Here is a 20,509-nt window from a genome sequence, read left to right as displayed (position 1 = left end):
TCTCTTGGCCACTTTCTAATTCTTTTCCTTGGATTTTTCTGTTTTCATGTGTCCAAGTGCAGAAGTTTCTTGCTGAAGTTAGAGCACTGGTGAGAAGTGTCAAGGAATAAGGGGGTCAAAAAAACAAAGGGGACAGAGGTGGTGACCCAGGTGGGTGCATCCTCCTGAGACAGAGCACAGCCGTCTGAACTCTAAAGCTTTAGAAAATGACAAATTCCAGCAAGGTTTACCCTTGATTTTGTTTTTTATGTTTTCATTCATGACAGGTACTTCAATATCTCTCAAAACTCATCAGCTGGATAATTGCTAACTTCTTGTCATTCGGTGCTTGGTACAAAGGGGCTGGAAAGCAAACACGTTTTGTTTTCTAAGTTTCAAGAATTCACAAATAAGAGAGTGAAAAATGAGAGATACCTTGACAAAGGCCTCTGAAAATTAAGCATGGGACAGCACCTTTGCTGGGGGTGGGTTGGTTGGTTGGTGGTTTGTCTGTTTGTTTTCCCCTCAAAAGATGAGTCATTTTATTTAGCTTCAGCTCTTCGGCACGGAGAGGCACGTTTGCTCTCGCAGCGTTAGCTTGTTCACAGAAAGGGAACAGGAGCGGGCTCCGTCCCGGGCTTCCCAGCTCAGCTGCTCACCGGGCGATGGCTGTGCTCTTCTGGAGCCGCCAGCTCTAGTCCCGTGGTCGAAGGCTGGGTCAGCGTTGCGCTTTCAGAAGTGATCGAGCGTGGCTAATGAAATCTTGTCTGCATATTTTTAGATACGTTTTTTGTAAAGATGCTTCCAGATGTGATATTAAATGCCCAGTGACTCGTCAATCTTTTCTGAGTTGGATGAAAGCTCTGACCTGCTAAGAGTCTCTTACCTTGACCTTGCTGAGATCAAACTCTTCTGGTTTATGTACCAACGAGAACTGAAAACAACCAAATCCTTTATCAAGTTGATGAAAACGCTTGAGAGTGGCTGGGCCAGCAGCAGCAACTCTGCCTCATTCTCCCTGTGCTTCCCATCGGTGCCACCCAGCTCCTATTTCCTACCGAAAGTCGTCTTATTTGGGAGAGGGACAATCTTCCCACTCTTCCTTTTACACAGCACGTAGCACAGTGACGTCGTGATCTGTTGCTGCTTTTCTCGGTACCGTGATAATGCAGATAAGAATAACCCAATACTTCTTTTACTGACCTTGCATTCAGCTGACTTACAGGTGGTACTCTTGTTAATACTTGCATTATCTCATTTTCCCTCTGAAATTCTCCGAGTGCTGTATTATTGCCAGCGCTAAAAGAATTTTCTGCATTACAGCCTCTAATATTTTATGCTACATAAATATAATAGCATATAAATATATAGTCTTATATAGTATTGCATTGCTTTTAAAGCTTTGTTTAAACGCCTTTCTTTTGGAAGCAACTTGCTTTTCTGTATCAAGTATCAAAATATTCTTGACATGCTTGTAATGTCAGCTGTCTCAGGGATTTTCTTTTGTTCAGTGGGCTTTAAAATACTAGCGATTATGTCTCCTTTGGGTCTGTTGCTTCACCTTTTGGAAAAATCACACTTAGATGGGGTTGAGCATGCTGCTAAATTTCATTTAGCATATGAATTTATCTTTCTAGTTCTGTGCGTTGATTTCTATGGTTAGAAATTGTACACATTAGGATCTAACTTTTGCAAAGCCTTTTAAAAATAATATATGTGATGTTGGGAGCACAGATGAAGCTGTTCCTAAAAATGAAATAAGACATCGTGGAACACCTTTCGGGGATTGGTATGTAATTTGAAGATGATCTCTACTAAACCAGCCTGTTCTAAATTCAGCCTTCTAATTTAAGGGCAAGTGTTGATTGTTTTTAAAGCATGGCAGTATAATCAGGGAAAATTTGAGCCAAACCCAGTTAACAACTATGAGGCAATTGGTCCTTGAATTTTGCTTTTGATTGCCTTAAACAATAGCCAAGGAAAGCCTTGGTAGCAGTTACAGCACATTATTATTATTATTATTATTATTATTATTACTACTACTACTACTACTACTACTACCTTTCTCATTACCATACAGACTTGTTTTCTCAAGAGCTGCAAAGTTTCTGTGCTGGCTGATTTCCATACCTTAATTATTTAAACGAACGAAAATAAAACCACACCAAAACGTAGCAGTTCTGAAAACAATCGTTATTGCTGATGCTATAATACATTTAATATGCTCACTAGATAACAAAGTTATTGAAAAAAATAATCGGTTGGAAATTATACCGCAGAAAGTGGATTTCGAACCATGGAAAATAAGACTCAGCCACGAGAACCTCTGACACGGGTTAAGTGTTTGGGTGCTGCTTAGCCAGTATAAATAGGGCAGGTGTGCTGTTAATTAAAAAAAAATAGGCAAGCTGAATATATATGATTTTTATCAGCAAACTTTATATATTCATAACATTATTTCAAATATGGAATCTCTCTTTACATGTGTGCATATGTACACACAAAACCACATCTTTTTCTTAAGCTAAATATATATTTTAATCTCTTATGATTAACAGCTTTATACAAAGAGAATACTGTAAGTTGTGTTTCTTTTTAGTGTCTACCATCTGAAAGTTTGGAGAGAGATGGATAGATATTTAAAAATAAAAATACTTCTGAATAATGCGTTGTGTTGGAAAGGTACGTTCCTTAAGCTCGCTCCTTATTTTGAGTCTATTCTGAAATCTTTGTAGAGCGTGTGATACTTGACACACTAAGAGATTAATGAATCCTTAATATTTATACCAGGGCCTGTAACACATAGAAAGATACTTTTTAAATTAAATTCACATGGCTGTTACCAAGGCTACTTAACATGATAGTTTTTGTTTTCAAAAGTTGCAAAAGAATGGTAGTGATTCAAAATATTGCTCGCAGCTGTTCTTGCATTTTGCATTTTCAAAAGATTCTTTGGTGTGAAAGTGGCCATATTGCTACAGCAGCAAACCTCTATATATTAATTAAATGCATGAACTAGATTTTTTTTCCTAGTGTTTGCCACAAATAAAATATGCAAAACACTTTCTAAAGAGCATCTGATGTGAGAATGATTTAGGCTTGTTACTTGGCTGAGCATAGTGGAAATGGGGAATTTGTCTCTGAAGCAATGTGGTATCACCTGACACTTCAGTAAGAAGGAGAAAGGTCGGGCTTCGTTCCCATGTTTCCCTCGAGTTCGCACTGCTGAGCCCGCTGCAAACCCCTCCACATCTCTGTCCTCCGCCGTCGGCACCCGGATAGTGCTGAGCTTCACGCGAGAGTTCCCGGGCAGCGCAGTGAGCTCCGTCCCCACGCGGGATGCGGGAACCCAGCTCTGCCTTTGCAAAAATGCTTCAGAATTGAGATCCTTCGGATTTTTATCACTACTCTGTATACTTTTTTTCTGCGTCGCCAAATGATGTCTGAACAGTCAAGCAGACTGTTGATTTTGGATGATTGACTCTAAGGTCCGCCCGAGCGGGTGAGCGTTCAGCACAATGACCCCGTCCCTGGCCGGGCCGGTGCTCGGATGGAGGCACTGGGCTCTCGCAGGTACGTGGAGGGATGATCCTTTGGATTGTAACTTTGACACCTCAAGTGTTATGTGGGGATTCACCCTGCCCAGGGACAGCAACAGGAATTTTTCCTGCTGGCATGGGTGTCCCAAGGTCTCCTCGCTTTGTCTTGATCTTTTCCACTTTGATTTTGCATCGGGAGCTGCCCTACTTTTGAAATGCCTAAATTTGTATGTCTCTGATGGACCCTCGTGGCTGCTAAAATCAGTATTCCAGAGCTGTAGCTGTGCTGCTTTCCCCTGCTGAGCAAGTGCACTGCCAGAAAAAAACAACCAGCGCCTTATTTTATATTTTATTACTTTTTTTTTTTCCTCTTTTTTTCTTTTTTTTAGGGAAAGACTAAAAGCTACAGATGCCATAAAGGGTGTAGCTCATTTTATGGGCTTCACTATTGGAGCTCTAAAAACATTTCTCTTTTTTTTTTTTTTTTTTTTTCCAGAAAAACATTTTGCAAAAATCAGCATGTAAACAAGAAGCCACTTCAGCCTCGGAGGCCGCGTCGTTATTTCCTCGCGGCCGTCTCGCTCGCTGGTCGCCAAGAGCGGGCCGAGGGTGCCTCCTCCTCCTCGGCACCTCCGCCCTGAGGGTAGACCACAAAACACAGCTTCTGTCCCCAGCACGTCATGGACTCTGCGAAGAGCAAACGTGCGGGTGGTTAATGGGGATGCTCGAGCTCTTCTAAACAAAAGCGCGAGGCCGGGGCGATGCGACGTGTGAACGAACGTGCACCTTCCCAGCCGGGGCCGCTCGGCCCTGTCGCACGGCCGGCTGCCCCCTCCAACCCCAAAGGGGGTTGGATGGAGATGAAAACATCTCCAGCTCAGCGATAAAATAGTGTTTGCAAAGCAGGGGCAGGTTAAGAGGGGGCAGCTTGAGGGCCGCCCATCCACAGCCCTTCCCCGGCCCCTCGCAGAGCTGCCCGGCGCTGCCCGTGGCCGGCTGGCGGGGCCGGGCCGAGATGGCTGCCGGGCCGAGATGGCTGCCAGCCCTCCCGGCACTGCGCTGGCCCCGCCGCAGCTGGTGGAAACCCTCCGGTGGGAGCGAAGGGCTGCGGCGAGCTTGTTTGAAAGTCCTCGCCTCGGAGCAAAACAATTAAAAGCCAAACGCAACCAAAAGAGGAGAGATTTACGTGCGGTTTTAATTTTGCGTGAGCGATAATGCTCGTGCAGCAGGATGTGCTGGTGGCACGGCGGGAGGGAAGCGGGGCAAGGGGGAGGCAAAGCTCTCGGCCGTTTATTAGTCCTTTTGCGATAGCTCATTTAGCCTTCATGTGCTCAAAGTTACACTCCCGTGTATCTGCTGCGGGACGGGCTGCTGTGAGCGAGCTGAGCGCGTGGGGAGTTGCACGGGGGCACAGAAGGAGGCAAACGTGGCCAGGAGTGAGCAAAGCAGCGGCCCAAAGGCAAGCTTTGTGCCCAGGGGCTGCCTGTGACCAAGAGTGGCGGGGGGGCTCGCGCGGATGGTTCCCTGCCTGTTTTAGTGCCGATGCTTCAGAGCACGTTAAGCAGATCCCTGCAGACCCGAGCACAACCGGCGGCCCCGGGAGCGCAGCGAGGCACCGCGGCGCTGGCTTACCTATTAGCCTATTTACACACTTTGGTTTATTTCTCCAGTAGACTCCAAGGAAAAACACTGGCACTCCAGTTAAAATGATAATGAGTCCAACTCCACAGACGACCGGCTCGGAGTACAAGCTGAAGATCAGCAGAAATGCCCAAAATGCCAGGTAAGTGATGGGGACGAGGAGGTTTACCTACCAGGAGAGAGCAGAGCAAAACTGAGCAGAGCAACAGCAGTGGCTGACTGGCGGCGAGGGGCTGCGGGGGGGCTGCAGGCAGCACTGCGGCTTTCAGGCCCCCCCGTGGGTCGTGCCCCCTTCCCTCCAGCACAGTTGTCCTCTCTGCCCATCCCAGCAAGTTCACAAGGGGTCTGCCTGTGTATCCTGTTTTTACATTAATGGCAATTTGGGATGTGGTTTGGGACCTTAAAACATTACCGCTACATCAAAAAATAAACCGTTCTTCAAAATGGGAGGATGGAGGGCTTGGTGTGCCCGTCCCACCCTTTGCATCACTATTGCAACCAAGAGATTTAGCTTTAACATTGTCACCTTGATCGGTCTGAAGATTTTGGGTTTTTTCCAGCGTAACACGATCAGGCCTATAATTGTCACTCCGTAGCAGAGGTAGTTAATAAATGACACATAGTTGATTAGCGTGTATGTGTCTCCAACAAGCATGATGATAAGAGTGGCCAAACACTGCAAAGAGAGAAGCATAGCCTTACTTGAGGCGCTACTAGAAAAGGTAGCTTAAAACCAACAAAAACAAGCGAAAACCCCATTAAAGCAGTTAAACTCCTTTTCTTTATGGCCCCCGCTGAGCATCTGCTGCCTCCTGCAGTTTGGTGCATTGTCCCCGAGCTGTGCCACTGGGGCTGGGGCTGAATGGGGATTTAGGGTTATTTGGGGCATGCTGAAGCCAGAGACCAGCGGGTCTGTTTATAAATACCCCAGGGTGCTGGCAGAGGTGGCTCCGCTGCCTGTGGCCAGGCAGGCAGGGCTGGGAGGACGGGCAGAGCTCTCCAGCACTCTACTCCACCCATTTCTGTTGTGTGGTTTAAAAGCTATCGAACCCTATGGTGAGGACTTCTGATGAAAGAAAGATTTCCTGCGGACTAACGTGTTGTCGTCAGTGCACTACGTTGTTGCGGGTGCCCTGTATATTATAAAAAATAAGAGCTTTGCCCTTTCCCCCCCGCCAGCACACGGCTCATGCTGCAGATGACCGGCATCATTAATCTTTTGAGTATTACTGGTGTTTGGAAACTGGCAGATGGATGGTGGAAATTTCTATGCCTACACTTGCTTGTTTATACTGTTTTTCTGCATAACTCTGTAAAGCCAGGACAGCTGGCTCGGGGGCCAGGGGGTTGTTCCTCGGGTCCCACACCCCTGCCTGGCGGTACCCCAGGAGCTGAGCTGAGCCGAGCCCTTGCCTGCATCACTTGCCGGTCCTGCGAACGGTGTCTGCTGGTGGCCAGGGCCTGAGGAAAACTAAATATCCAAACCCCTCCAGAGAGCGCTCAGGATTTTGGTCTGTGTTACTCCAGGCTCTCTTTTTGCTTACGTCCCTTTTTCTTAATTAGCTGTTCCAATAGCAAAGTCCTCCCGGGAGGGTGGGCTTCTGCACCACCGGTACCAGGCATTAAGCACCACCGCAATCGAACGACCCTTTGGTCCCTCCATTCCCCTGTTCAAAGCAGGGATTGGCAGGGGGATTTCAACACCTCGAGCAGTCTCACTACAAAATGGGTTTAAAATAGACCAGCGTTTTATATCGGTGTCATATAACATGTTCCCTGCTTTCCTCTGACAGGCGCGAGGTGTCGTACGCACATACGACCCTCTCCTGCCACTAACGGGTTTTGCAGCGATGCCGCTTGGAGCGATGAGGTTTCGTGCGTAGGTGACGCTGATGTGTCAGATCTGCTCACGGCATGGGCGTGATCCCCGAGTGGTATGAGGCTGCAGAGGGCTGTGCTGCTCCCCCCGATCGCCTGGTCGCAGTCGCATGGCAGGCGGGAGAGCCGGCCGCTCCCCACGGTCTTTCAAAAAAACCCTCAGTCTGTTTATTTTACATTTAGCTTGGCCCCTTGATTTTTGAAAGGATTAGTAAAAATACAGGTCTCTCTGGGGATGTTAAAAAGGCCTTTCTCCATGTACAAAGAAACCTTTCTCCATGCAAAGAGCGAGGTGTGATTCACTGGAAGAGAAAAAGGAACCTGATATATTAATTAGGTTTGCCTAAAGTCTGACCCAGTTTGCTATCGTAGCTGCCTACACTATATTATTTTTATATTTCTATTTGTTAAGAAATTAATATTTCCTAGCAGCATTTGATATACCCTGAGCTGCATTAAAAAGCCTTCAAATGATGAATTGATATGCAGTGTTCGTTCTGTGATTTGCACTGTAATTCAAGGGGAATGGTTTGAGCAGAGCGGGGGGCTGGTGTACGCTCGATGGGTCGGCCGGCTCGGCTCAGGCAGCACTCTCGTGTTGGGGCTGTTTCACGGCAAAACAGCCTCTGAAACTCAGCGTGTTATTTTGGCCAATGTATTTTTAAGGACAAAGGAGTTCTGCTTCATCGGCACCAGCAGAGAGCAGCTGCCTGGTGGGAGCCCATGATGGGGCCAGTGCTCTCTGGCTGCCCGGAGCAGGGCAAGCCATGGGCAGTTTACCCCAAAACCCTGCAGGGGCAACACACGAGATGTTTGTGATGGGGCACTAAGCCCCAGGAATACCGTAAGGCCTCAGCTAGACACGTGTTTTGTCATAAAAGCGGAATGTGCAGGAGGCTTATTTGGTGAAATTTGGCCAGGGTGTATTGTGCCAGAATTGCTGTTAGAGCTGGGAGACACAGGAATGTGCAGCTTCCTAGTGCATCTGGGGTCAAACCCTCGTTGTTTTGATATCAGTGGCAAATCTGCAGTCGGCAGCAGTTGATGCAGCCAAGATTTCAAGCAAATGCCCTTTGGGGAATTCCCTTGCTCTGGCCGTGCAGCCGGGGACAGCAGCACCGGGAGTCATCTTCCTCTTTAACATCTTCTGTGCTGCAGTAAACCCCATCACATATTCTAGCTTCACCATTGATAAAAGCGTGTGAAGCTCTTTGTTTCAAATAATAATTTCTGTAAGTCATTAGTATCATGGAAATTTATGCTGTATAAAAAGTGAGAGAAATCTTCTTTCCGCGGGAGCGCACCAGCAACCTGACCAGCCCCAAACCCTCCCAACACTTGGCCCGTTGGTTTCTGATCTTTGCAGGTGACCTCTCGTCTGCCTGACGTACCATTCAGCAGATACGTTACTCAGGGCCGCTGTAATCATTGTCCCTACTTAAGTTTTTGGCCCACAGAAAAAAAATACCTCAGGTCCTCAGAGCACTGCCCGATCATCCCTCACAAGACAAAAGGTCTTGCTCTTTGAGAGTAACTTTAGGAGCACTGTGTCCTCTCCATGGGACCTGCCATGTCTCTGGCATTGATGGCAGGATCTAAACCAGCCCTGCCCAAGCAGGATTAGTAGTGACCGTGGGGATTTCCAAATGTTTGTGCAAAGAAGGCAAAATCGGAGCTTGTCTTTTCTTAAATGAAGTATCTCTGGTTCAAAAGCCTTGTTGCATCTCATTATACTCATGAAAGTGCTGAGATAAATAACTTTCCCTAGGTACTTAAGACTTGAATCATTTCCTCAAAAAAGTTCTGTCTCTGCTGTGGGTAGGACAAGTGGTAATGGGCTTAAACTGCAGCTCAAGTTAGGTACGAGGGAAACCCTCCAGGCGTCAAGGGTGGTTGGGAGCAAGAGGGATTATTTCCGAGGCTGAAGGCTGCTCCTCTCTGGGGCTGTCAGAGCTGCTCAGCCAGCACCCACCAGCAGCACTCCAGGCCGACTCGCTTCTCCTCCTCTGCGGTAAAATGGCCTCTCAAGGATTTTTCCAGCTCTCCTCTCCGTAATTCAGTATTTCTAAAAGCAGGATACAGGGTGAGAGAGCAGGGACGGTAAAACTTACACAGACGAGCAGGGCAGGGATGGGCGTGCAGTGCTTGACGTGGATCATGGCAAGCAAACTCGGCAAATGGCCTTCTCGGGCACCAGAGAAACATAACCTGGAAATAAGAATAGTGATGCTGAATCCACTGGGTGTACAACAGCCTCTTCAATATCTAGCCATATAACATCTCTAATCTCAACCGCCTGCATCGGTCTTGCCGTGGAAGGGAGTTGCGACCAGTGGGTGCTGGGCTTGCGACTGGGAGACAACTAGAGACTGCCTGCGTAACCTGGTGTAAGTTATTTAAGTTAGACCCTTCAGCATACAAGGCCTTTAACGGCTAATGTCATCTGTGAAACGACCTGCTTTGAGATGCCAAATTACCTCCAAGGAGGAAGATCGAAATCTGCCCAGTCCCTGTCTGCTGGCCAGGGTTGCCTTCTCACCCAGGGTGGGATGAATACTGTGAAGGTTGCGTGGTGATTAGCAATACATAGCCAAGGCATAAAACCCCTCATAGATAGTATTTCCAGTGTCAAAAGGGTTTTGGATAAGGTTTAACGCGCCTTAAGATTTCACTTTTGAGTTCATAACCTGTTACATATGCACTCAGATTTGTTGCATCTCATTATACTCATGAAAGTGCTGAGATAAATAACTTTCCTTAGGTACTTAAGACTTGAGTCATTTCCTCAAAAAAAATTTTATAACTTTTTAATTAAGTTCAGAGAGGTCAATTAATATAAATAGACTTTATAGACTACAATATAATAGACTTTACAGATTCTGGCCCCAGTATCAGCAGTGTGTGTGCAAAGCATCTTGCCTGAAAGGAGTTTTTCCAGCACGGGAATGAAAATGTCTGTAACTGGGAACAGCACCAGGCCCTAAAACTCCTCTTTGAGCAAAGCACAGCTTAGCTTGTAGCTGCTGGAACCTTACTGATGTAAAATGACTTTGGTCCCACGCTAAAGCCATGTTTGGCTCTTACTGTGAGTTATTCCACATCTGCAGAGACTTTCAGTAGCTCATAAGGATTATTTTGCAAGAGATTCAGCAATTCAGTATTACATTTGCTGATTTGAAACAGAGCAATTCATAACTGAATGTATCCAACATGCCCAACAACAACCTCATGCTCTACAACATCCAAAACGTCTAGCTAGCATTTCTTTAGCAAATGAAATTAAAACAGCCCCTCCCCAAATTAGATAATGTTCATAAAATTGTACTCCATCTAACCTTGATGAGGTAAAAAGGTATCCATTTATTCCTCCAAATGTAGATAGGGCCACTGAGACTGGCATAACCCAGGAAAAATAGCCCAGTAACTTTTCACCAAATGTCTAAAGCAACAGAAGGCAGAGAAACTGAAATACACTGCAAAGCACAGAACCGAAATCAAAGTGTATTTTAGACATCCAGGGAATGGTTTACTTACTACCGCCACAGCGTTGGAGGACAAGAGCTCTTGGGGTGACATGGCAGTGAAATATGCAATGTTGGTGAACGTATACACAAATGTCACCAATGGGATGGATATGAATATGGCACGAGGTAGGTTCCTAATAAAAGAATTAGGAGGGTAGATAAGAAATTACAGTCATGCACAGCGAGACCACGACAACGGTGAAAGGCCCGGGGGAGGTGACCCAGCTGGGTGGGTTCATCGGCTGTTTCTCTGGAGGGGGCAGCGCTTCCATCAGCTCTTTGACCCGCTGCAGGTTGGAGAAGGCTAAAAGTGCTACAAGATGCCACGTCTGCAGGGGAGCTCCCTGGGACAAAAATACCACGCGCTCCCTTTGGGCTGTCGATTGGGATTGAGGCAATGTGTTGCCGAAAAATGAAAATAGCCGTTTCTCAAAAGCCCTATGTACAGGCACCGGTGATGGAATAAAACGTCTTGTTTTGCTTTACCTTCACCTGCTCTGAAAAGGAACGGGATCCTGTTGTTCAGGTGGCTGCCTTGGCCCACCCCATGCCATAAACCTGGTCTGGTCGTACGACACCATGGCAATTTAGAGTAGTACAGATATACTTGACCTCCAATCCAGAGAACTCCTTAGAGGTGGACAACTGAACTGTTTGGTATCTAACACGATAATGCATTTTTCTCTGCGTGTCAGATTTGGAAAAAAGGTTTTAAAAAATGTATTTAACCTTTGTGATTTTGAACAGATTTAGTAAAAATGGGAATTGTTTTTGGTTATCCAATTTTTTTTTTATATTTTAGTTTCCCCTCAGAGGCTGCAAAAATAATAAAAAAAGGCCATTCACTCCTTTTTCTCTTTATTTCTCAACTAAGGCCATATTTGCTTTATTTAAGTCATAACTTTTCATTATTCAGCTTTGAAATTGTGGCAGTCCATTAAAATGTTGGTGTTTTGTTGGGGGAACATATTACCACACTTTATTCCTGCCAAGTTCCCTGGACATGCACTTTGCCACTCACTAGTGTGAAGGCATGTGCAGAGCTGCTCGTAAGGCTGCAGCTTTAATTCATTTCCATCCAGGCTGTGTAATAGTTTAAATTTCTCCTTGTTTCATTGCTGTGTGTGTTGGATCCCCAGAAATAACGAACGCTCCAAGAGCTGCTCTTGGCATTTGTCATTCCACTTCATCGGCTCAGAAATGTTGAAACATTTGAGCTTTGCTTTACTAAACTGAAATTCACTTTCCCTCCAGCTTTCCTAGCCTGCTCATCATAAATCATTTCCAAGCCCCTTCCCGTACCCAGGACCAGCAGCAACCCGACGTCGGTCGCCCCGGCAGGCAGGTGCCTGCAGCCGAGCTTGGGCAGGGAGCGCTGCCTTCACCGCAGTGACCGTCTAATCTTCTCTTTCAGGTGTCTGTGGAAGAACGCCTTTGGGTGAAAAAGCAAAGCGACTTCCAGCATAATTCAACATTTTTCTAACAGAAGTGATTCTCCCTATAGGTACTTGTGTGGCATCTCATCTATGGTTAATTTTCTGCTATAGAAGCGCTGTATGATTGAAGAGTGCTATAAAGATACTGCTTTGTCCGTAGGCTGGTTTGATTCAGTTAATGCCTCGTGCAATACATTTTTAATTTCAGTGTTTCTTTCACATGCCTGCTATCTGTTCTAAACAAAAAAATCTCTCTCTCCTTTAGGCAGACCGGTCCCATAGACATGGAAGGACATCGCTGCAGCTTATTAAATGAATAATATTACCAGATGGCTCCAATGTTTCAGCACTTCAAGAAAATGTGGATGGCATGGAAATGGATACTTGCCTGCGGGGATCAACCAGTTCTTCTGTTACATAGTTCAAGAAGTTCCAGCCACTGAATGCAAACGACCCTTGAAGAAAAGCTAACGCTAAATGCCCCACGGATGGAGTCATCCAAAAATTGAATGCGTTGCTTGGTGTCAGCTCTTCGTAGTTTCCTGCACAGAGAGCGCAAGCAAGAGTTTAAGCCACCCCTACCTACCAGAGACACTGTAAAATAGGTAAATTTCTGCTTTTTATTCTTTCTTTTTGTTCTTTATTCCTTATTGGATTTGGGACTTCATGCTCTTCACATCACTGGGGGCTGGCATTGCACTTGCAGTGCTTTCTGCGGGACGGCGTCCTGGGGAGGCAGCTCGGGCTGTGTGCACGGGCATCCCTCGCTGCCATCTGTGCCACGGCACCGGTGCCACCGCCGTGACTCGTGGGACCCTTTGCCAACCTGCGCTGTCTGAGGATGGCTCCTTGGCGGGGCAAATTCCTACCTGTTCTTAATGTGGTTTTCTTTCACAAGAGTTTGGTGGTGTTTAGTAGAAATACCAAAAAATAAAATGTCTGTGGGGCTAGAAGATTTATCAGGATTGTGGGACTATTACCACTGAGAAAACAAGTTTTCTGCTCTCTGTAAATGTCATATTTCATCTTGCTTTATATGACTCATCATATACACGATAAAAACATTGTGAGCCTTTTGTGTTTTCTGCTTTCCATTAAGTTGGTGAATCAGCGAGAGGTTTTTTTGCCTATTTTTAATCTTATAAGTGACTTTTTGTAGGAAATTGGACTAGTGCCCAAAATGAAGCAGGTGTCTTCCTGCAAGGCATCGCTTATTCCTTTTATACCCAGAGCACTTCAAATTTAAGGAACATACAACAGATTAAAAAATTTCAGTAACTACTCCAAAACAACCTCAGCTGCCCTCCTTTATTCTTTCAAAACCGACAAGGCAGGCCGGAAAGGGACTTGTTTAAGGAGATACAGCTGATTTCTCTGTTGTGCCATCCTTTCCACAGCTGTGTAAGTATACAGCCCTGCAGCTCTGCTAAACCCAGCACTCCTTCGTAGTCAGTTTGTAAGGAGGAAACAGTGCAGTAAGTGGGAAAAGTCAAGTCTATCAACAGTACCATATCCGTGTTAGAGCTGTCTCACAGAGTACCTTTAAAGATCTGTATGAAGCCCACAATAATGATAAGGGCCAGGGCTAAGAGTTTTCCTGCTGTAAATATATCCTGAATGCGCGTTGCCCATCGAACGCTGGAGCTGTTCACCCAGGTCAGGAGGACTGGAGAGCAAAAGACTGAATTCAGTGAAATGAAATTATGTTTATTTAAGAACACACAGTCAGAGCATTAAAAACACAGACTGACGCAAACATTCCTGTGGGGAGCTCTAGTGTGGCTGGGAGCAAGGGTGAGGAGGAGCGTTGCCTTTCCCTAGAGGAGACTCCCAGCCGCAGGGGCATCCCTGGCAGCCAGCAGCCTTCCCGGCTTCGGGCGCTGCCGGCCGGGGCTCCCCCCAGCGCTAGTAACTGTGCCTGAGTAGTGCTCAATGAGCAGGGATCGCCGCCTCCTCATGGAAATGGTGAACGTCTTCAGTCCCCGCAGCTCTGGTTTGCTTTTGCTGGCTCCGTAAGTAATTAATGCAGAGCCAGTGGTGTGCTGCACCTCCTACACGATCGCAGTTGCGAATGTCAAAGAAGACTAGGAAGGGCTCAACTGGTGGTGGGTAACCTGTGCCGGTGGGTGACCCGTGCTGGTGGGTAACCCGTGCCGGTGGGTAACCCGTGCTGGTGGGTGACCCATGCTGGTGGGTCACCCGAGCTGGGCGCCCATGGCTCTGCGGGGAGCACAGCACTGCCCCATCCCACAAGCTCACCTGCCACCACTTTCCCTGAGACCCGCAGGGATTTGAGCACCGTTGTGTCCCGCTCCAGCCCACTGTGCTTGCTGCAGGCAAGTGGGAAGGGACTGAATGTCCCGCACCGGTCACGGTGCCTGTCCGGGGACCTCTCCGCTTGCCTTTTGGGTTGTGGCCGTGACCCTAGCCTGGCCAGAGCGGCCCCTCGAGTGGTCCCCTGTAAAACCGAGGCAAGCTTTGTGTGTGCACGAGAAGCAAATACTCACGTAAACACACCATGGAGAGGATCCTGGAGGCATTATAGGGGGGGATACAGTTAGGGAAGACGGGCTGCAGGACATAGTTTGAGAAGGTCAGTGCAATGACGGCCAGACTGGTCGGGTACATGATAAGCACTGCGCTCCATAGCAGCAGAAACCTGAAAAGACAAGAAAAAGCACAAGAAAGCAGCGCTGGGGGTGTGCTGGAGGAGGTAACGCACGCTCAGCTGTGCAGTGCTTTGGGATGGCTCCCAAGGCATCAGGACCAAGCACCTTCATCCCGGTCGCACCTAACGGTCACCTACTTGTGCCTCTCCTCATCCCTTTTCTCATGTTCCCAGCACAATCTGGATTTTAAATTAAGCATTTTTAAGCAAAGCACAGTTTAGGCATGTATGGATGAGTAAGGATCATGCCCAGCGGGCACACTTTGATTTAGCTCTGTATGTCAAAGCAAAAGCATCTCCGTTGCTCCTGGGCTGACGTGTTACTGCAGCAGATGGCAGTCCCTACGTTGAAGGCATCTCTAAAGGGTTTGGGCAGGCCCACCAGCTGCGGGCCAGCTGCACTCTTGGGGCTGCTACCAGCTCCCCGACAGTCATTGGGGGGTTTCTTGTCACCGTTCAGGTTGGTTCTGCGACATGGGCCAGGGCAGCGTAGTGCTGCAGTGCTCTGCAATCGCTCAGCTGGGGTCCAGCCGGGCTGGTTGTCTGCCTCCAGCTGTGGCTGAAGGCGATTGCACTGAATGAGGTACCCTTGCAAATATTAAGTGTGAGATATTTTGATTTTTCACCCTGGGAAAAAGAAAAAAATTACTTATCTCATAAAAGCAGCAGTGGATATGGTTAGTGCTTTAAAATATTTGAAGTATTATTATTTCTGTAGTGAGAAGCAGTCATTGCAAGAAAGTGAAATCGTTCTTGCCATGTACGTACATAAACACACAGGTACATACACATTCATTCATTCATATGCATGCACAAATGCAGTGTGCAGGGATGCCCAGCACAAATGAGGATCAGAAATTATATTTCCAAATAAGGCAGTGTAATTTCTAGATTACGTGGGTTGCTCTTTTAAAGGCTGCTCCCTCCCAGCATGCAGCCTGCTGTCAGCCCCTTAAACCTGGCACAGCTGGGGGAGTCCCTCTGGGTGCTGTTAACCTGGAGGGAGGGAGTGCTTCTTGCTGGCTGCTGCTTGGGCCAAGGTGGTGAGTGTCTCTCAGTCCATCTTTTACTTTGCCTTGTTGTTTCTGAGAAGTATGGGGCAATCTGATGGTTCCTTTTTCTTATGAACTGCCAGAGAATTAATTTGATACACTGGTATGGTGCAAGAGCTGGCTACCTTCCCAAATGGCACTATTGTTTTTAAAACTCGGGGTTTTTTTTCTTTCTCTTTATTTTGTGGTGTGACTCTTTCCCCCCTCAATTTCTAATGTTTTTCATCATGGTTCCAGAGCAGTTTCCTCCAATAATTGCTTTGTGCTATTTGGTGCTGTGGTTGATGTACTCAGTTTGGGGTAGCTCTGCAGACCATGCTTGCTGGGTGAGTTAATGCAGCTGGTCCCCACTGAAGACTAAATATGACTTAAAGACTGCAATGATGGTTTGCTGATAGTGTTGGGATGCTGGCAGTGCTGAGCGAGGTCAAGTTCAGCCCTCAATGCCCCTGCACGAGCCCCAGCTGCGTGTGCCCGGCAGGGCTGCCGCCAGCCGGCAGGGCTCAGGCAGAGCCGCACCAGTGGGGCCATGGGGTTTGGTGGGCAGAGGCCACCAGCTCTTCCCTATCGCATTTATCTTAGCCCATACAATTTATATAGGCCGAGAGCTGTGTTTGGCTAAAAACGTTCAGTGGGGAGAATGACTCTGAACACAGTATTTCAGGCAAAATTGGCCCTTGCTTCTATGTTGTAATATGGAGCGTGTTACGGTTGGTATTGGGTAGAATACTGTTTAATGGTAATGTGAATAATTCAATAGATTTCTGACAGTCAATTTGTTTCCCGCTGAACTGAAATACATGCAGGACTGATAACACCAATTAAAGTAAATGCAGAATTTTAGCAGAGGGTGACAAAGTTGCACTGTCAAATGGGAAGCTCAAACGAGAGACGGCATTAAAATAAGAAGGAAGCTTGCCTAAGATACAGGCCCATTTTTATCTTGTTTTTCCAGGTAAGTTTTAACCAAAGCCTGGTTCTGAGAAAAAGATATCCGCGCTGGTCAGTCGGATCACGTTCGCGTCCCTGAACATCCAGCTGTTGGGGCCGGGGCTGCACCGCTGAGCACTCGCCTTGCTCTCGCAGTGCTGTCGGCAGCTGCCGGGGCCAGGATCAGGAGCCGGAGGCCCAGCTGGCTGTGGGTGGCTGTTCTTGAGTTAAATTGCTCGTGGGGAGGTGTGGGTGGCTGTTCTTGAGTTAAATTGCTCGTGGGGAGGTGTGGGTGGCTGTTCTTGAGTTAAATTGCTCGTGGGGAGGTGTGGGTGGCTGTTCTTGAGTTAAATTGCTCGTGGGGAGGTGTGGGTGGCTGTTCTTGAGTTAAATTGCTCGTGGGGAGGTGTGGGTGGCTGTTCTTGAGTTAAATTGCTCGTGGGGAGGTGGCGATTGCTGTGGCTGGCAGGCAGGAATTAATCCCAATATGATTACCCAACACTCTGAGTCTTCTAGGAAGTCTTTGCTTTTAAAGCACCACCTTTTATCATCTGTTGTGTAGGAAGAGTTAAGAGTGCAATTTCCTTAGCAAAGAGCAACTGTTCCAGATCAGCTGTAATTAATTTAAGTGACACAGGGCTGAAATTTCCTGCAGGCATAACTGAGTTTCAGATGTCCTTGCTATCGCAGTGCACACAATTTGACAAATTGAGGTGCAAACCGAAGGGCTGGGGGTGTGCTTTCTGCCCTGGGCAGTCGTGCAGAGGGAGTGTAATCAGCGCTGGGAGCCCCAAGTCCAACTTGAAGCAGGAGGATGTCATCGTGGCACACCTGGACTTACTTTGCCTGGCTCTTCAAATGGAAAGTGGGGGAATTACTGCCCAGAGGGCTGAGCTGGGGCACTGAGGGTGTCAGGAGCTGAGCCTGATCTGATAGGCTTTCACGGTTACTCAGTAATTTACAGCACTACAAGAACCTGAGAAGTTAAATCCTCTCTTGTTGCTGACTAAAAAGTGGTCTGACCTTTAGAAACAGGCTCAAGACAGCTGAGTGTAGAGAAAAAGGAAGATGTAGCTGCTCTTGTGACGTTTTTACTTTTTTTTTTTTCTTTCCTGAGCATTGGAGTTTGCGTGGGAAATCTGAGCTCCTGCACGTGCTGATGGTGAAAGGGATGGTAAAATAACCTCTGCGCCTGTATTCTGAGCAAACCGTGGTTGTGTGTAACGAGTGTCAATAGCTGCTAGCTGGATGGCCTCTGCTGTGTTTTTTGTTGTTGACCCTGATCCAAAGTCCATTGAAGATAATGGATATCCTCCCATCAATGTGCCTGTGCATTAGATAATGTCTCTAATTAGATTCCCCCCCCCTCCTCACATTTTAGAAACACACTGGAATAAGTGACAATCTGTGGTGGGACATACTGTTTTTGGGAAGGTGTGGCATTCATGTGGAAGTGCCAGTCATCCCTGAACCAAAACTGAATTTTTTTGCAGATATCTCTGCATATTAATTTCCTCACCTGTGGAAAGAAATGAACAGCGTTGTTTGGTCTGGGTCTCTAATAGTCTAGTGGACTTGGTGAAATTTGTTCTCAAACATGTATTTGAGATGTGCCTGTACTCCCAAGAGGATCTCATGTTTGATATAAAAGATCATGGAGTCAAAGCAGCCTGTGAAAATAGAAAATTAGAGTGTACCCTACTTGTGCGTCATTAACAAAAGAAAACAGCTTGAAATAGATGCTGTAGTACAGATCACCTTATCATGGCAAAAGCTGAACTGGTTTAAGAAAGTTGGAGCTAGTTTGAATATTATTAATACTATCCTACATTGCTGAAAGAATTACTGCTTTTGGAAACTTTAGATTTTTGTAACAACAACAACAAAAAGGAAATACAGAAGTATATATGAAGCATGTTTTACTTGCAGTTTGGAGTGCCATTTAGCAAAGTTCTGGCTTGGAGATCTCTGCTGATTTCAATACTATTGATTTTTAGTAAGGTCGTATGTCCAGTCATCAGTCATTGCTGGTGAAGCAGCTATGTTAGTTGTCATGTTATTGCTGAGCATTCGGAAGAAGTTGTATTTATCAGAAACGCACTAGTGGTTTTTCACGAAGCTGAATTTATTCATTGTCTTCTGCAAGAATACATCTTATGTCTATTGTTTACTATTTTGGGTAATGTTCTTTTTATGACCTGTACAGACATGCAAGCCCATATGCATGTAGATGAGCTGTGTTCAGACAGCTCCAGCAGCGCAGGATGTGACGCATTCCCTGCAGTTAGTGTGCTCATACCCAAATGCTATTTAAAACCAAGATGATTTCTCAATGAAGATGAAAGCGGGAAGTCTGCTCTGTGGTACCAGACCAGAGCCCAGTGCAACGGGAGCCCTCCCTTGCCTCTTCCTTCTGCCCTGGCCAGAGCTGCCGGAGAGTGTCCCTTCTGCAGGGTAATCTCCAGCGGAGTTTTGCCATCGCCAGTGCTTTCAGCAGCATTTCACGCGCTGTCCTTTAGCTGTACTCAGACTCTGAGCAGGGCTGCTGCTTTGCAGCCAGAGCTTCTGCCAGCTCAGGAGATGGCCCTGTCCTGTCTCTCTCTCTTTTATTCCATTCACCTTCTTACATCACACCTAGCAGTGTTACGATTTTTTTTTATTTACACAACCAACTATCAATACTGCCAGGCACAGAAGCTGGGGCACGTAGTACTCCAGTGGCTGTTATTATCAAATAGTACTACTTTGTTCCTTATTCCTGTGCAGGAAAACATAATAAACAGGGAGGATTTTGGGGGGCAGGGACAACACAACAGAAGTTAAAGAGGAAATGTCGTGGTCTGGGTAGGTACAGCACATGCTCCCATGCTTAACTTTTTTGTGTGAATAGACCAAACCATGCAGATTTGCCATTGGGAGAATCCTTTGGCAGATGCACTAAAGCCTTGTGCGCTGAATTTGATGCTTTCTGCTGTAGAAGGATTAAATTGGAAGAGGAAATTGAACTTTTGGAGAAGCTGTGTTTTTTTCCTCGGGAGAGGCACAGTGCAGGCTCCCGAAGGGCCCCGTTCAGCTTGGAGCCCCACGTGTGAGTGCCAGCAGGGGAACGGGCGCTTCTGAAGTGGAAAACTGAAGGTGCTTGTGAGAGTTCTCCAAAGCTGCAGGCTTTAGGTGGTGGCTCAGCAAAGTGCAGCAAGGGCGCAATCCTAGCCCAGCTTTACTGGAATATATGACTGAGCCCCCCCTTTTTACGCCAAAACCTACCTGGAGGCTTCTTGCCTAAGGCAACCCTTTGTCATACTTACGACATAGTTTATTTTCTTGGGAGAAAAGGTAAAGTCTCTTTGCAAAGCAAGAACAGGAGCACTGCTTCCCTTCAGGTAACAAGGTTGTGCTTTTTTGATAATTCTTGTGCATCGCAAGCCTGGACGCCAAGCGAGCTGCTGCCATGGCAGAGAGCTCCCTGCTTTGGGAGGTGAGAGTGTTGCTCTGTCCCCAGGTAAACGCTGGGTAGCGATCAATTAACAGGTATGTGGTTTGTTACAGCAATTGCAGAGCCTGGTGCTTTCTTGTACCATGCAAATTCTCTGAACACAGCACAGAATGAGCTGAAGAACAACTATAGCCAGGTTTAGTTGTACTTGATTTCTAATGACTTTCTTTTTCTCCCCTAGAAAGCATAATTCTTTTGGTTTTATGAAACTCTGATGGTTTCTGGCCTCCTTCACAGCAATATTCATGGGATAGCACTTGTGAGAGCTTGTTCAATTTTATGCTCTTTCATTTTCATGGTCCTTGCTTGCAGACTCTGTTCCTGGGAGCAGGGGATGGGGGGAAGCTGCTGACTGCCCGCTGCAGCGTC

The 20,509-nt window shown here is 46.8% G+C and overlaps 1 protein-coding gene and 1 long non-coding RNA gene across 2 annotated transcripts in view; one reads left to right on the top strand and one right to left on the bottom strand.

Moving 5' to 3' along the window:
• Nucleotides 1-3,973: 3,973 nt before the first annotated feature.
• Nucleotides 3,974-20,509, bottom strand: part of SLC7A10 (solute carrier family 7 member 10) — a 45,505-nt gene continuing 28,969 nt past the window's right edge. Inside the window, 9 exon segments of the mRNA XM_030024738.2 lie at nucleotides 3,974-4,205; nucleotides 5,151-5,328; nucleotides 5,686-5,835; nucleotides 9,149-9,245; nucleotides 10,373-10,476; nucleotides 10,572-10,695; nucleotides 12,386-12,539; nucleotides 13,538-13,663; nucleotides 14,505-14,656. Coding sequence (XP_029880598.1) covers nucleotides 4,078-4,205; nucleotides 5,151-5,328; nucleotides 5,686-5,835; nucleotides 9,149-9,245; nucleotides 10,373-10,476; nucleotides 10,572-10,695; nucleotides 12,386-12,539; nucleotides 13,538-13,663; nucleotides 14,505-14,656 — 1,213 coding nt within the window. The 3' untranslated portion in view covers nucleotides 3,974-4,077.
• On the top strand, nucleotides 5,228-13,070 carry LOC115345627. The gene is made up of 2 exons (XR_003924893.2): nucleotides 5,228-5,301; nucleotides 12,263-13,070. It is a non-coding gene; the product is annotated as an uncharacterized LOC115345627 (long non-coding RNA).

Source organism: Aquila chrysaetos, chromosome 9, assembly GCF_900496995.4.
Source record: "Aquila chrysaetos chrysaetos chromosome 9, bAquChr1.4, whole genome shotgun sequence".
NCBI classification, from domain to species: Eukaryota; Metazoa; Chordata; class Aves; order Accipitriformes; family Accipitridae; genus Aquila; species Aquila chrysaetos.
Note: the sequence above shows the minus strand (reverse complement) of the source record. Positions and strands in the feature narration are given on the sequence as shown.